Source organism: Danio rerio, chromosome 3, assembly GCF_052040795.2.
Source record: "Danio rerio strain M-AB ecotype USA chromosome 3, GRCz13ab, whole genome shotgun sequence".
In the NCBI taxonomy this organism is placed as follows: Eukaryota; Metazoa; Chordata; class Actinopteri; order Cypriniformes; family Danionidae; genus Danio; species Danio rerio.
In genome coordinates this window covers 9,648,145-9,665,741 of record NC_141023.1, presented here as the reverse complement: position 1 = coordinate 9,665,741, position 17,597 = coordinate 9,648,145, and the positions used below count along the sequence as shown (strand labels likewise).

Genomic DNA, 17,597 nt, shown 5'->3' with positions numbered 1-17,597 from the left:
CACTCATTGGTGCAAATTTCTAATTAGCCAATCACATGGCAGCAACTCAATTCATTTAGGCATGTAGACATGGTCAAGACGATCTGCTGCAGTTTAAACAGAGCATGAGAATGGGGAAGAAAGGGGATTTAAGTGACTTTGAACATGGCATGGTTGTTGGTGCCAGACAGGCTGGTCTATGTATTTTAGAAACTGCTGATCTACTGGGATTTTCACGCACAACCATCTCTAGGGTTTACAGAGAATGGCCAGAAAAAGAGGAAATATCCAGTGAGCGGCAGTTCTGTGGGCACAAATGCCTTGTTGATGCCAGAGGAGAATGGCCAGACTGGTTCCAGCTGATAGGAAGGCAATAGTAGCTCAAATAAGCACTCGTTACAACCGAGGTCTGCAGAAGAGCATCTCTGAATGCACAACACGTCCAACCTTGAGGCAGATAGGCTACAGCAGCAGAAGACCACACCGGGTGCCACTACTGTCAGCTAACAACAGGAAACTGAGGCTACAATTCAAACAGGCTCACCAAAATTGGACAATAGAAGATTGGAGTAACGTTGCCTGGTCTGATGAGTCTCGATTTCTGCTGTGACATGCGGATGGTAGGGTCAGAATTTGGTGCCAGCAACATGAAAGCATGGAGAAATCCTGCCTTGTATCAGACTACTCTCCATTGGAAATGAATGACTTCCGGTCTGTCCCTTGTCGTGTGCAATGGAAAGGAGGCTTAAGACAGTTCTGAAGGCAAAAGTGGGTCCAACCTATTACCAGTGAGGTTTACCTAATAAAGTGACCGAGAGTGTAGTTTTTAATAAAAATTGAGTTATATTGATACCGCTGCTATTAACAATCAATCTACTACAATTATTACAACTAATAATATTAGTGTAGCAGATTTGTCAGCTTTATTTTTTCTTTTCAGCTACAAATGGCAGTTTGTACTTGATAAAATATAATGTGCTTTAACAAGATGATAATTTCAAAATGTATTAAAAGTAATGGTTTCATAAAAGAATATATTAATATGTTAAATTATTATTAAACAGTGGCTCCCTTGCTGAAATGCCAATGTCATATAATCACCTCAAATGAGATGATTGCAGAAATTATGTACAATAAGCAGGATCATTTCACTACTTGAAAACGTTTCATGTTCAATAAAAAATCTCCTACATAGTTTTAAAAATTTAGTCTTAAATGTTAACATTTCAAAATAAAAGTCCATGTGTATTCCAGGCTTTATTTCATAAGAATCTGTAATTCGTTATATGCAGGGGTCATCAAATTTGTTCCTGAAGATCTACCTTCCTGCAGATTTCAACCCACATCATACACGCCTTACTGTAATTATCAAGTGCTGTCCAGGTCCTAGGCTGTTTCTCAGTATGCGTTCTTCAGCGATCTTGTGTCCTCGTGTAACGTCATCATCAACCGCCAAAGTTCAATTCCAATACTCAAGACCGCATGAACGAAGGATGCATAAAAACTTCCCTAATGTGTTCTTGATAGAGGACGCTCCGATGCAGACTTGAGCACCGATTTCGCTCTAGAAGTCCCAGAAGTCATTGTGACTGGAGGTGGGAAGCGCAGCCTTTTATATAGATTTATTATTAAAGCAGGGGGAGGAGCTCGGAGTAGAGCCGCTGCTCCTCCACATCGAGAGAAGTCAGCTGAGGTGGCTCGGGCATCTGTTTCGGATGCCTCCTGGATGCCTACCTAGGGAGGTGTTCCAGGCATGTCCCACCGGGAGGCGGCCTCGGGGAAGACCCAGGACACGCTGGAGCGCCTATGTCTCTCGGCTGGCCTGGGAACGCCTCGGGATCCCCCCGGAGGAGCTGGAGGAAGTGTCTGGGGATAGGGAAGTCTGGGGTTCTCTCCTAAGACTGCTGCCCCCGTGACCCAGCCCTGGAAAAGCGGCTGAAGATGAATGAATATTATTAGAGCTCAGAGATAACACTTATTTATCTCAGGAGTTTCCCTAAATGAAACGATGAATGTAAACATCACCATGAACATCTTCATAAAGGAATAAACACATGAAGAGTGTTTGTTTGCTAAAATTTGTATTAAAACCTGCTTTATTTATATTGTGCAATGTATATTTATAATGATTTTATGCATAGTATGTAAATTGAAAAGGGGGGTAAACATTAAATCGCTGTATGAATGCTGTAATGTTTAAATAATATTCCATTAAAACACATGAAGGTCATGTGACCATCAGGAAGAACGCAGCATCTCATTCCTCACAGGGCATGTTCTGTGTTCTTGTGGTCTCCTGAGTACGTTCTTCCGGGGACACCTGGCAAGACCGGTCTTCACAAGAATGCAAGTCCGTTCTCTGCGTTCTTGGAATGGAGAAACAGCCCTATTTAATTTGTTGAAATGCGTCTGATCAGGGTTGGAGCTTAACTCTGCAGGAAGGGAGATCTCCAGGAACAGGCTTGAGCAGCCGTGATTAAAAGTCTCCCGTTACGCACAGATGAAATGTAATGGACTCTTCCGTCTTGTTTGTGTCCGTCAGAAACATGCGTTCATCCAGATGTACGAGGAGCGCTCGGTGGACGTGGCCACTTACGTCTGCAGGATCCTGGATCAGATGCCACCGTCTCCCAGCTCCCCGATGTACGTGGACTGACACACACACACACACATAAACACACGCACACACACACATCTGAACGTCCACACGCTGTCTACAGATCTGCTTCATCACACAACTGCAGTATTAAACCAGGAAATGAGCATCTGACATCATCCGGTGTTTAGTTCATTCTCCCTCTCTCTCTTTCTCTTTTTTTACTCTATTACTGTCTCTCTCTCTCTTTCTCTGTTTACTGTAATATCTCCATGTTCAACACAACAGCACTGATCTGTCCGTCTGTAATGAAGGCTTGATGTTTAATGAGAACTGAACCACCATTGTAACTGAGTTTTCATTGGTTGGTGAAGTCTCCCGGTCTGCAGACCTGACTCGGGTACCTTTAGCTGGAGGGTTCTTTACAGGTGTCTGGATACCCGGCTGACAGGTCTGGAGGAAAATCATGTTCATTGCATCAGTGTTTGGCCCTGGAGTTTCTGGAATATGCTTTATATTCTGTCCTTATAAGCCTCTTCTCCTGTTCTTCTAATGTTTGCAAGAACTTTTCTCTCTAATTTGTTTTACTCTTTTACTGTCTCTTTCTTTCTTTTACTGTTTCTTTCTCAGTGTCTTTCTATTGTTCTCTTTTAATCTCTTATTTACTCACTTTTAATCTCTCTCTCTCTCTCTTTCACTGTCTCTACTATCTTTCTTTTACTCTTTTTTTCTTTCTTTTTATTCTATTTACTCTCTTTTACTCTCTCACTGTCTTTCCATTGCTCTTTTTCTTTCTTTTTTACTCTAATTTCTCTTACTCTTTTTTTCTATTACTCTTTCTATTTAATTTCTCTCTCGTTTACAATTTAATTCAACACTTTCTATCTTTTTCTCTCTCCCTTTACTCTCTCTTAATGTCTTTCTATTGCTCTTTTACTCTCTTTCTTTCTTTTACTTTTTTACAATTCAATTCTATACTCTCTCCATTTTTTTCTCTCTTTCTCTTTTAATCTCTCTATTTTACAATTCAGTTCAATACTATTTCCATCTTTTAGTCTTTCTTTCTCTCTCTTTTACTCTTTTCCATCCTTTTACTCTTTCTATTTTCTCTCTCTCTCTTTTATAATTCAAATCAGTGCTGTTTCTCTCTTTTACTCTCTCTTACTGTCTTTCTATTGCCCTCTTTAACTCTTTATTTTTTTATTCTCTCCATTTACTTCTTTTTTCTCTCTCTCTCTTATCTTTTTCACTGTCTTTCTAATTGCTCTTTTGCTCTCTCTTTCTGTCTTTTACTCTCTTTATTATCTCTCACTTTTTCTTTCTTTTAATCTCTATTTTTATGTTTCTTACTGTCTTTCTATTGCATTTTTCTCTTTTTTACTCTCTACTTACTCTGTCTTTTTTCTTTTGCTCTCTTTTTATTATCTTTTCTACTGTTTTTCTATTGTTCTTTTACTCTCTATTTACTCTCTCTGTCTTTTTTCTTTCTTTTAGTCTTTCTGTCAAATTGAATTTCTAAAACTGCTTTAGTGGCAATTATACAATACATTATACAATACATTAAAGAGTAAAACAATAATAGATCTGTAAAACTGTAAAATAATAAAGCAAACAGGTACATGCACTCAAAACAAATATATTGTTCCTGCTTGTGCAAGATACTTATTTAAATTCATCTGATACAACACAGTTCAGTTTTTATTTTTTTGAGGCCACAACTTAATTGTTTAATGTTCAATCCACTTAAATCTGATCAGTTAACTTAAAAGATTTGTGTCAGGACAGCATAAAGGAATTGTGTGGAACCCAGCATTTTTTCTTATAGTGTGTGTATACTACACTGAAAAAAAATATTCATTGGATTTACTTATTTATTTTAAGGTAAGTGGTTGAAAACAATATATTATTTGGGCTGAATTTAATCAAACAAATTAAATATAGTACCATTCAATTTAAAGAGCCCCTATTTTGCAATAAAAGGTCATATTTTGGTTTTAGGGGTCTCCAACAACAGGATGATATGCATGCAAGTTCAAAAAACACTTTCATTGTCTTATAATACGTGTTTATTTTTACCTAATCCCATCGACTCCCATATGAATCGTTCAGCGATTCATTTGTTCCCTAATCGATCTTTAGCACGAAGCTAATCTGCGGCGATGACCCAGTCTGTTGCGATTGGTCAACTGCGTTCAGCACAAGACAGAAAGACCACGGCTACAATATGAAGCAGCACAGAGTATGTGAGAGCCAAATGCAGGAATGCAATAAAGCAATGCAGTTAAACACCAGCATATTGCTCTACTCTTAAACCTAACCCCAAGTAATAACGACACACATTCAGTATTAATCCACACAGTGGCAAAGATTTAACTATTTTGAAAATTAACCCAGCCGCGGGTGTGAGGAACAGCTGATGGTGGACCTAGCAAAGGCAAACAGCAGAGGATCAGTAGCGCGTTTAAATCGGTAAAGGAAGAATCACGCAGGGCCAAACCTATAACACACAATTAAACACATATTTTGCAAACTACACAAAATGAGGCAACAATTTTAATAAAAAAATTCCTCCGTAGGAAGAAGAAACGGGCCCATTTGAACTGTAAAAGTTATTGACAAAGTCCTATAGTCTCTGCTGCTCCTCAGTAGCAAACGGTTGGCGAATCCCGCGTTGCAGCGTAGGTTATTGTATCAAAAATCATAACAATGACAGGAACAAACACAGCAGTAGGTTGGCTATACTGTGGTGTTGTTGTGAAAATGACCTTGAGCCCTTTATTCCCCTCAGCTAAATTTCTATCTGTCATGATCAGTACGGTGATCCCACGCGTTTCCGCTAGTGTCTAAAGTGAAAGCGCGTTCACATTTTGCCGGAACTGGAACTACATATTTGGTGATGTACTGTATCAACGTCGATGCGATTAAACAAAAGATCCCAACCCAACTTGATTTGCTTATTCGACTCTAAGTTGACTATTTCTCTAAAGAATCAATAGTTTTAAACATGGCGCACTTTCAGATTTAAAGGGCCATGAAACCCCCCTGTCTCAGCAGGGTACTTTCACACCTCTACTTTGGAAAAAGTCAGGAAAGTAGGCGTGTCCAGCTCTGTTTAGGGGAAAGTGGGGAAGGTGCATAAAAATTTGACGTGTCGGTTTGAGCATGCGCTTATTTTCACAGAGGCAAAACAAACACACAGACGTAGGGTACGAAGACAGTGACTGTGTTTACATTGACATAAGTAATCTAATTATTTGCCTAATTATTAAATGGTGGACTTTAACTGCAGTTTGGCACTTTCACTTAGGAATTTCATTCATGCCCCTCATGACAAACGAGATATTTGATTCGAGGAACTGCTGGAAGCTTGTGTTTTTAATGCAATGTTTGTTACCGCATGGCGAATGAGAGAAAAAAACCCTCAGCATTTCTCTGTAACTTAGCCGTGTATGTTATTCCTGTCACAAAATGCAGTGAAAATCCTACACGACGGTAAGTTTGATCAAGGTGTTTACATGTTTACACCTCAGAGAGCAGCGTTTACAGCAGATCTTTCAATCCATAATATTGTAGTGATATTAATGTACTGTAAACTTTAGTAACTTAGAAATCATTTGACTAATGTAGCGTCCTGGTTAAAGGATGACTAAGTCTTCCACTGATGTTCACGATTCATTTATTGGTCACACTTCATAGAATTTGTTCGCATTATTCAATCATGAATCACCGTAAGAACTAGAGAGAAAATAAACAAACAACAAACACAAATAAATCCCGAAAATTAACACTAAGCCAACATCAACATCATATACCAACATCAACAATTAAACATTAAACAAATAAACCAAATTACCTTATTTTTCCCTCAAACTAGGAGCTATAACTTATGAAGGAGGAATCCGTGAAGCAACCGCATACCTGTGCCCCTTTTACCGTGTTTCACCTAGCGTTCCATACTTTGTTTTCATCCATTACTATACGCAATTTATACATCCGGTAAGCTCTGCAATTTTGACGTCATAATTAAAGTCCCCAAACAACTTAATTTATTCAACAAATCAACCCGTATACAAAATACAACACAACATAAAAATAAATAAATTCAAAATCATAAACAAAGTAACATTATTTCAAGTTTCTTTACAACTAAGGTCCATCTTTAAACACTGAAAGAGAACTGCTGAAGAAATTAACTAACTTTACCAACTGAATAAACAAGACCACTGATTGCTCACTTACCAAATCTGTAGAGACAGGACAATCAACACCAACTGGAACGAGCAGCAAATCCGGATCTCACCATTTCCAGATGAGAAAAGCTCTCGGTAAAAAATGTTCCCTAGACACGTATTTCTGTCGAGCGTCGCGTGCACTGATCCACACGTGAGTCCAGCTGCGCTCTCATAGAGGGAAAAAGAAAACAAAACCTGCACTGCAGCAAATTATAAAAGCAACACCGACGACCCGTATCTCCAAACAATGCTTCTTCTCTCACTTGCTTTGGCAACACAACGTGCCGTCTCTTTGCCGTCTGAACACTCTACAGGTACAAACAGTCTTCGAAGCTATCATGCATATTAATGAAGTTGCACTACACACACAAAAGAGTGCGCCGATTGGTTTGATAAGTCTTTCTAATGAATGAATGCAGCACACTCAGAGAGGTCACGAAGTACTCTCAGGTACAGACGTCCAGTCTACACGCTAGAAGATCTCATGCACGTGACGCAGCTTCAAAAATGTTCAATCCGGAAGAACGAATTTACTCGAAATAATTTTCACTTTTTAGTGACATATACGTGTCCTAATAGTGTTTTTAGCAGCGTAGGACACATATATGACTGTCAACCACTCAAAAAATGTGTGTTGGCGTTTCGTGACCCTTTAAACCTCAGCTAGATATTTTCATTTACTTAGAGCTGTTACACACGGCATGGAAGGTCATTTTCAAAAACCCATAATAGGGGCTCTTTAATTAATTAATTTGTTTACATTCAGCTTATATACATTGTTTGCAACCACTTACCTTAAAATAGATAAGTAAATCCAATTAATAAGCTTTTTCAGTGTATATAGAAAGTAAATGAGAAAATAAAAATGAATAATCACTATACAAAGAAAACATTTAAGAATCTCTCTTTATCTCTCTCTCTCTCTCTCTCTCTCTCTCTCTCTCTCTCTTTCAATTAAATAGTTCAAACTTGCTTTATTGGCATGACTGTAAAAGTACAATATTGCCAACACTTGAAACATGCAGAGAAATACATAATAATAATTTAACAAAAGGTCAAAATAAAGGAATAGAAACTTTAAAAACAAGTACTTAAGCTACTTGAGTAAAAACAAACTTAAGCAAACTCTCTCTTTCCTTCTGCCCCTCTCTCTCTCTTAATGTTTCTCATCATACACACTCTCACACACTTCTGTGTAGCGTATAAACCCACCCACCCACACACACACACACACACCTACACACACGTACGTAACTGACAGAACACACACGCTGTCATCTCTCTCGTGGATGCAGAATAGTGATTTAAAAAAACTTAAGAAAAAAAAGAAACAGATATAAAATAAAGAGATGATAAATAAGCCTGGAATTGTATTTATACTTCTGAAATCACTTGTGGAATATATGATTCGGGAAGCCTTCGCCGTACTGGAATCTGCTCGTGTCTGGTCCCCCTCCTCTTCATGTATGTGATATTAATAATAAACATGTGTTTTTTTTGTATGTAAAAGGTGAATGATGATGATGATGATGCAGAGGTGGCCGGGGTTTCTGTAATCCTCACTGTACAACGACTATGTGCTGATATTATAAATAAAACTGAGGAATATGGAAAGGACTCCAGTTTTGCTACTTTTTAATAATCGCAGTTTTTATGATTCATATTTTTTAAATGCTTTTATTATATTTATTTAATTTTTAGTTATTAAATTTATATATGCTTATTTTTTTTATATTTAATGGATATATTATTATAGTGCGTTGGGAGTATTGTAGATTTTTTTTTTCCAAGTGATTAATGTCAGCATTACTTAATTCACTATTTATATTAATTGTTATTTAAATTGTTTGGCTTAGGATGTTTTGATTGGTAAACCGCATCTATGGATGGATACATACATATATATATATATATATATATATATATATATATATATATATATATATATATATATATATATATATATATATATATATATAAATGTATACACACACACACATACATACATACATGCATACATACACGCATACATACATACATATATATACTTACATACACACACATACATACATACATATATATAGATATACTTACATACATACATGCATACATACACGCATACAGTGCATCTATTTCATTACTTTTATATTTAATTTGTTTATTCGAGTGGTAGTTCATTCCGATTGACATTTAAAGCTGATAAAAATGCGCTACCCCTGTTTTTACACCCTTCAAGAAGGTAGTTCAAGGCTGTGAATACTTATGTACATTGATTTTTCCGATATATTTTTTTTAATTATTTATTTTTTTTTTTTGCAACAATTTCAGTTGTCGTTATAAAGTATTGTGTGTGGAATTTTGAGGAAATAAATGAATTTAATCAATTTTGGAATAAGGCTGTAACATAAAAACGTGGAAAAAGTGAAGCGATGTGAATATTTTTCGAATGCACTGTGTATGGATGGAATTATAGATGGATGGTTGAAACAATACATAGATGGTTGGTTGCATGGATGGAATTATAGATGGTTGGAACGATAGATTGATGGTTGGATAGAATGATGGATGGATGGATGGTTGGATAATTGGAACAATGGATGGTTGGATAAAATGAAGAGACTTTCAACCAGCACAACAATGTTTTTGAAGACAATCTCCTGCACACACAACTGCATTGCGTTGTTGGAAAATGTATTTCATATACTTAAATTTGACCTTTGCAAGCTAGAAGTACTTGAGTAAGAGAATCTTTTCTTGATTTGGGTCATTAAAATAACTCCCTACCAATGTTATATTATAGGTAGGCTATAACTGCTGTATTCAATCTAAATAAAACCTACAGTAGTTTGACATAAAACTAAAACAAACCCATTCTTGTCTTAGGACATTTTTTATTAAGCAGATTTTTGAACAACAGTAGGTTCATGACATGTTAAATATGTAGTACATTCTGTTTTAAACGTACAGAATAATAATAAATAGTTATTATCATTATGTCTTAGGACATTTTTGATTAACTTTTTATTACGCCAAATGTTGACTAATGAAGGTACATTTATAACAAAACATTTATTTGTTAGACTACTTTATTGTCAAACCATTGCATACAAATGCATTCAACAGACTTATATGACAGTGTATTGCTGTAGAGGACAAATAAAACACAAGACAGGTGTTTAGAAAGAGTATAGTTTATTTTGTTTGACCTGCAAACTTATCTAAACAAGAGAAACTTTCAGAAAACAGCCCGGAAACATTATTATGCGCGCCCTCGTGAATATAACCATCGGTTGTCTTCAACGGTTAGTCCTCCTTTGCGCAACAGCTCTGCTGAAAAACAAAGCAAAACATTACAACAGCCAGACATACAGCTAAAACATTACCGTTACCATGGTTTCTATTTTAAACTATAGTAAACTAAAGTTTGAAACTATAGTTTAAAATAGATGATGAGTGGGCCCCGCTGCTCCCACCCACCATAACCTTCGCAGCGGGGACCCACTACCGGCCTCCCGTGTTTCCCTGAGGCTGTTGCGTTTATGTACGGAAACTCCAAGGAACTACAGCACAGACGGGCCCGAGTGAAGATTCGCGAAGCGGACTTGTTGGGATTGGCGTGGCTCCACTCGTACCGTCGGTATTGAACTCACCTTGGTCAAGTACAAGTACCGAGCGAACTGACAACGCTGAGAGACAACCGACGAGCTTTATAGGAATGCATATGCAAATGTTTACAATGCGATGTCATTGCTGTGAGTCTCGTTGTCATGGTGAGCGCTGAAGAGCACATCTCATTGGAGACTCGTGAATCTCCGTCATGGTGAGTTGCTGTCGGTGGACAAAAACATATTAAATATATCGAATATATATTTTTACATTTTTAGAAGCCGTAGAATATGGAGACATGAATATAATTAAAGACAGATGCGGGACATAAGAACAGAAAGTGAGTCGGGCTAGGATACAATCCTCTGATAAACTCCTAGTGGTGGTAAGCTTCTTATTATCCAAGATCGCCATCTAGCGGTCACATAACCTAATAGCATGTTACTTGCTACTAACCACCCCCACGGCCAAAAGGTCCAACATTTGGCCTTTTAATTATCTTACGTTATTTAATATTATATACTATATTTATTATATAACTAATGTAACATATTTATATTCAATATACAATCATGTCTGTGTTATTGAGGCTCACTTCATTCGTTTTATTCTGATCTGATATAAATCCGATCACTCAAACCACTTCAGAAAGTGATCTGGGATGCATTCCAGGTGAAACTGGACAGGTATAATCATTTTATAGACAGAATTAATATAAATAAAATAAATTATGACCTGGAGAAAATCTGACCTGCGCATGAAACACCTGTAGGTTTGCTTTTACCGTCAAAATTCTATTAAAACATGTTTACTATAAGCATAAAACGTGCTCTAACTTTTCAGGCCTTTAGCCAGGGGGGTTTAGGGTGGTTGGGAAGTCCAACCCCTCACTGACAGAGGTCCAGAATCTGTCTCTGCCATAAATAGTGAAAATAATCCATCGAGAAAGGCTTTAAGACCAAACGCATCCTCTGTCGGCTGTTGCTTCGGTGGGACAATAATCTGATGTAAGACAAGTCTTCTTTCACTACTGTATTGTTTTTAAACAGAGAAAACATTTTACAGGTAAGGTAACTTTATTCTAAATCTTGGACTTTATTTCTGAAATAAAAATGAGCAATGAGGTGTGAAGCACCAGAAGCCAAACATATTAAATTAATTTGAATACATTTTGGCTATTTTTGATATCCAGGAATTTTCAAATCTTTATTATTATTTTTTTACTAAAGAGACTTGAAAAATTATTATTATTATTATTATTATTATTATTATTATTACGTTTTTTTGAAATGGCCAAATTGTGACTGAGGACAGTTGAATGTGCTGGCCAGTTTGTTTTTTGTCTAATAAATGAGAGTAGGCTACAGTTTTTTTAAACTTTAAAACTTTAACAGATTCCTATTTTCCCCTAATAATATATGATGTAATAAATTTATATTTTAAAAATTAGACTTTTTTTCATTTTAAACATCAAAAGTGTGGTTATGATAACATCTGACTAGTTAATTCAGCAAAAAAAATCACTAAAATACAGTATTTAAATCTCATAGTTAAATAGAAACTGAGACGTATAACTGCAAAAAGGTCCACATTTTGAGAAAAAAAGAACCACCCCTTTCACCAGGCTGGCTACGATACACACACACACACACACACACACACACACACACACACACACATATATATATATATATATATATATATATATATATATATATATATATGTATATATATATATATATATATATATATATATATATATATATATATATATATATATATATATATATATATATATATATAATTTTTTTTCCCTCATATACCCAGTTTTTCCCCCCACCATCACGTCCATTCCGGGTCTCCGTAAGGAGGACGAAACCTGCAAAACGATAAAAAAATAAATAAATAAATAAATATGTAAATATATAAATAAATAAGTAAATAATACATACATTCCTGCATAAATAAAACAACAAATAAATAAATAAATATGCAAAATATGGGTGGGGTGGGTGTACGCATTAAAACCAACAGCTTACAGGAGGAGGAGCGGGAGCTCAAGCTCCCTATCGCTGGAGCGCAAGTGGCTCTGCAGAGAGCAGTGTTTCACCAATGATGGCATAAAAACCGCCTTCTGATGACTGACAGACCCAACTATCTCCAACATGATGAAACGAAACAAATTAGGAAGAAAAATAAGAAATATGTTTACTTCAGAACATTACTTCGGTGCTCTTATTTATTTAATTGTTCAATTTGCTTGTTTAAAAACGTTTACATATACTTTAATAGCATTTATTAAATAAGAAAAATTTAAGACTTTTTTAATAGGTACGTGCGTCCTTCCACCATCGTACGCGCTGACGTCATCACCGCGCGTCGGAAGTGTGTGCGTTCACAGCATCAACACACGTGAGTCCTTCAAACCGCTGTTCTCCAGACAGCCCGATTTAGAGACATTCGTGTTATTTATTGGCCAGACATTAAGATTCAGATGCTCAGCTCCTCGTAGCCGCGCGTTATATTGTTTATGTATTATGCTAGCGCGCCTCCGCCGGTCTTTATCAGTGTTTCTGATGGACGCACACACTTCAGGCAGGAGCAAAACACTCAAAGAGACCCGGAGACCCCTGAAAACCCGGGACAACCGGCGACAGGCCGACAACCACGGTCCCGCCAACGTATATGTGCAGGTGGTCGGCGCGGGAAGCAGAGATAATGGCGCATCTCTGTATGTCTTCTCCGAGTTTAACAGGTAACGTGAAATAAACTGTGTAATGAGTCTAATGTGCTGCGATTAAAGAAAACAAACTCAATTACAATCGCAAATGGTGTTTTTAATACAAGTTGTGAGTAATGTCATCAGTAGTTTACAAAACAAACCATAATAATGTTTTCCTTAACCCTAATGGGACTGAATTAATAAAGGAATGCATATTAATAATACAAACAGAATGGTACTCAAACTGATTGTTCATGGGATCAAATAAATAATATTTAATGGTCAGTCATGAAAGAAACTCGCATATTTAGTTGTCCTGGGTTACATTTGCATTAGACATTTGCTCTAAACTAACTTAAACATGTATTTCTGTTTTATATAAATATTTCTATAATCGTATTTGGATGCAAATTGACTTCTGACAAGGTAAGCAGTATGTCATGCTGAATTGTTGGTACTACTATTAATGTAAGTGATTGTAGAGTGTTAACGGATGTATTTTATGCACAGGTATCTGTTTAACTGTGGTGAAGGAACACAGAGACTGATGCAGGAGCACAAGTAAGATCTTACACACTAACATTGAATACTTTTACATGGACACCAATAATCCCATTTTAATCGATTAAGACAGTACTTCCAATTAAAAGTTTATATACGACAGCAGGAGAAATGTCACTTTACAACAGGACATTGAAACTGGCTCTCAACTACACAGTCAAGCTGAAAGCTAGCAAAGAAAGTCCAGCATATTCTACTGTTTTCCACCCTCAATATCAGCACCTCACAAGTGGGCCTCAGTGAGCTCTGTGTAGGGGTCGCTTCATATTTTTATATTTTCTTTTTTCTTCTTTTTTTTTGCGATGGACAATTAGGAGAACGATCATGATGCCTCAGTTATTTTATCCCCTGGAAACATTTACATTTAGTCATTTAGCAGACACTTTTATCCAAAGCGACTTACAAATGAGGACAAGGAAGCAATTTACACAACTATAAGAGCAACAATGAAGAAGTGCTATAGGCAAGTTTCAGGTGTGTAAAGTCTAAGAAGGGAAGCATTTGTAATGTAAGATTAGTTTTTTTTTTTTTTTTACAGTTAGTGGTATAGCCAGAGTGGCAATTGCGGACTAGGAAGGAAAGTGGAGACTAAATAGTTGAGTTTTTAGTCGTTTCTTGAAAATAGCGAGTGACTCTGCTGTTCTGATGCAGTTAGGGAGTTCATTCCACCAACTGGGCAGATTGAATGCGAGAGTTCGGAAAAGTGATTTCATTCCTCTTAGGGATGGAACCACGAGGCGACGTTCATTCACTGAACACAAGTTTCTGGAAGGCACATACATCTGCAGAAGTGAGAGCAGATAAGGAGCAAAGCCAGTGGTCGTTTTGTAAGCAAACATCAGAGCTTTGAATTTGATCTGTGCAGCAACTGGCTGCCAGTGCAAATGGATGAGCAGCGGAGTGACATGTGCTCTTTTAGGTTCATTAAAGACCACTCGTGCTGCTGCTGCGTTCTGGAGCAGTTGAAGAGGCTTGATAGAGTTAGCTGGAGGCCCGGCTAGTAGAGAGTTGCAATAATCCAGTTTGGAGAGAACAAGAGCTTGAACAAGGAGTTGAGCTGCATGTTCAGATAAGAAGGGTCGGATCTTTCTGATGTTATAGAGTGCGAATGCACGATCGAGCAGTTCTAGAAATGTGGTCAGAGAAGTTTAGTTGGTCATCAATCGTTACTCCAAGGCTTTTCACCATTTTGGATGCAGTAATGGTTACCCCATCCATCTGGATTGAAAAGTTATGGTGTAGAGTCGGGTTGACAGAAACTACAAGCATTTTTGTTTTCGCGAGGTTCAGCTGAAGATGATGATCTTTCATCCAGTGTGAAATGTTTGACAGGCAGGCTGAGATGTGAGCCGGAACTGGGGGATCATCAGGGTGAAAAGAGAGTCATAGCTGGGTGTCATCAGCATAGCAGTGGTAGGAGAATCCATGTTTCTGGATGACTGATCCTGAAGATGTTGTGTAGATGGAGAAGAGAAGTGGAAACAAAAAAATCTCACTGATTCATCTTCATCATCTACTAGTAATGACCCAAGTGAGGAAGCTCCAAACATTTAGTTTCGCAGCGCTTGCAATACTGGAAACACAAAATGCAGAAAATACCGAGATGGTTACCTGAACTATTGTTTTATTCCATTTTCTCGATGTAAAGAGTCCCTGACCCAGCCACTGAGCTTTATCTGCGCCAATGGTCTTGGTAATGAATGCATGAGACCCTCCAAATTAATAAGACGTTTGACTCATCCCCAATACTACCACAAGCCCAGAGCATTTTTTGAGGCAAAAGAATTGACACACACCGGATATCAGAGCTACTGACAAGAAACGTTTAAAAAAATATCCTACACAGCTTAAAAGAATGGGCATACAATTGCAGAAACTTTGATTTTGCCATGCACACCAGAGATTGAACAGAAATTATTTGGAGAGGATAAATCAAAACAACTGGCTAAGATACCGTTATCAATTAATACTGTCAAACGATGCATTGCAACAATGTCAGAAGACGTGAGGGATCAGCTTTGTGCACGACTATGATATGCGTCTTGCCCTGTCAAACATCTCTCCACAAATTATTACTCTCTGCCAGCAGCAATCCTCACACTGATTGATAAAGCATAACAAATAACATGCAAGTGTTAAATTGTAATAGCCTATATTATTTTCCCCTTATTCACCAATCAGTGTGAATAATGCGATTTTTGTTAGTGAATTTAATTTAGGGCCAATTTAAAGGCCAAAGGCTTACGTTTTATGTTATGTTTTGCTTTTATAATTTACATTAGACTATTGTTTGTGCATAAACATATCTAGATATAGTAATAAACATACCGTTTGTTTGAAAACTATTTTTTTTGTCATCCTGCAAACTTGTATGAGCTAAAATATCCTTAAAGAGCCCTGAAACGCCCCTGTTCAGCAGGGTGTTTTTACCCCTCTAGTTTGGGAAAAGTCAGGAAAGTGGGTTCAGCTCTGTTTAGGTGGGAGTGTCGGGGGAGGGAAAGAGGAAAGGTGCATAAAATTTGTGTAAAAATGGGAGTTTTCGTTTGGGCATTCGCTGATTTTCACAGAGGCAAAACAAAGGCCTCTAATTAGCCACTTCTGTGCTCATATGGCATGTTTTCTGATGTGTTTTGTTTGTATCCAGGCTGAAAATTGCACGCTTGGACAACATCTTCCTCACCCGCATGAGCTGGGACACGGTCGGCGGTTTATCAGGTGAGAGAATTACTGATGCTATTTTGTGGCATTTCAAGTGTTTATTTCCCCAGTGCTAGAGAAATCAACATTATTTATTTATTTATTTATTTATTTATTAACTATATTAAAAAGATATAATAAAGGTCTTTGCACAGTAATAGTAGTCATTCACAGTTGAAGTCAGAATTATTAGCCCCAATTATAATTTTTTGGTGTTTTCTTTTAATATTTCACAAATTTTGTTTAATAGAGCAATGACATTTTCACAGTATGTCTGATAATATTTTTTCTTCTGGAGAAAGTCTTATTTGTTTTATTCCGGCTAGAATAAAAGCAGTTTGAAATTATTTTATGAACCATTTTAAGGTAAAAAAATATTAGCCACTTGTCTACAGAACAGCTCATCAATATACAATAACTTGCCTAATTACCCTAATTTGCCTTGTTAACCTAATTAACCTAGTTCAGCCTTTAAATGTCACTTTAAGCTGTATAGAAGTGTCTTGAAAAATATCTAGTCAAATATTATTGACTGTCATCATGGCAAAGATAAAATAAATCATTTATTAGAGATGAGTTATTAAACTATTATGTTTAGAGCTGTGTTGAAAAAAATCTACTCTCTGTTAAAAAGAAATTGGCGTGGAAATAAACAGGGGGCTAATAATTCGGGGGGGGGGGGCAATAATTCTGACTTCAACTATATATGGGAAAAATTTGTCATGTAAACAAACCTTGCACACTGAGTCTGTTGCATATTAATTAATCCATTACGAAAAAACAAAAGGAGGAATTAGAGTTCAGCTCATTATCAAAGAGCTCAGCTGTATTATCCCCAAATGCAGCATTTATTTTAGGAAATCAGTGGAATTTTGATGCATTGCTTGTGATGCTTTACACATTCACGTATGTAAACAAACCCTGAACAGAGACTGACAGCACCTACAGACATTATAATAGATGGTGGCCGTGCTGACGTGTCGAAGCAACAGGTCAGAAGTGGACCATGCTTTCTATTATAATGAATGTGGGCAGTACGTCAAATGTATGGACACACACACCCAAAACAGCAGCAGGGGAGTGGTGTGCCAGTCAGTGAATCCAGCATATTGGGGTTCTCAACTGTCTGACACATTCTGTCTTTTTTTATGCTCTGTGTTTGTTATCTTTAGCTCAAATGATGGCATTCTGTATTTAGCCTTCT

The 17,597-nt window shown here is 37.0% G+C and overlaps 2 protein-coding genes and 1 long non-coding RNA gene across 13 annotated transcripts in view; 2 read left to right on the top strand and 1 right to left on the bottom strand.

Annotated features, from left to right (window-relative positions):
• map2k4a (mitogen-activated protein kinase kinase 4a) overlaps positions 1-8,424 on the top strand; it is a 43,467-nt gene extending 35,043 nt beyond the window's left edge. For 3 of the 6 annotated variants that reach the window (XR_015479679.1, XR_015479678.1, XR_015479677.1), the window contains 3 exons: positions 2,522-6,198; positions 6,727-7,041; positions 7,132-8,424. Coding sequence is in view for 3 of the 6 variants with exons in the window: in XM_087242397.1 (XP_087098523.1) it covers positions 2,522-2,635 (114 nt within the window). In the remaining 3 variants the exon portion in view is untranslated. 6 annotated transcript variants of the gene reach the window in all.
• LOC141381140 (uncharacterized) overlaps positions 1-17,597 on the bottom strand; it is a 686,936-nt gene that overhangs the window by 581,882 nt on the left and 87,457 nt on the right. The window lies entirely within an intron of this gene.
• The window catches only part of elac2 (elaC ribonuclease Z 2), a 48,392-nt gene continuing 40,863 nt past the window's right edge, over positions 10,069-17,597 (top strand). For 4 of the 6 annotated variants that reach the window (XR_015479762.1, XR_015479761.1, XR_015479763.1 and 1 more), the window contains exons 1-3: positions 12,810-13,168; positions 13,646-13,696; positions 16,341-16,411. Coding sequence is in view for 3 of the 6 variants with exons in the window: in XM_087242622.1 (XP_087098748.1) it covers positions 12,951-13,168; positions 13,646-13,696; positions 16,341-16,411 (340 nt within the window). In the remaining 3 variants the exon portion in view is untranslated. Of the gene's footprint in view, positions 10,628-12,785; positions 13,169-13,645; positions 13,697-16,340; positions 16,412-17,597 lie in introns of those variants that run through there. The other 2 variants (XM_087242623.1, NM_001256204.2) reach the window with 2 other exon arrangements.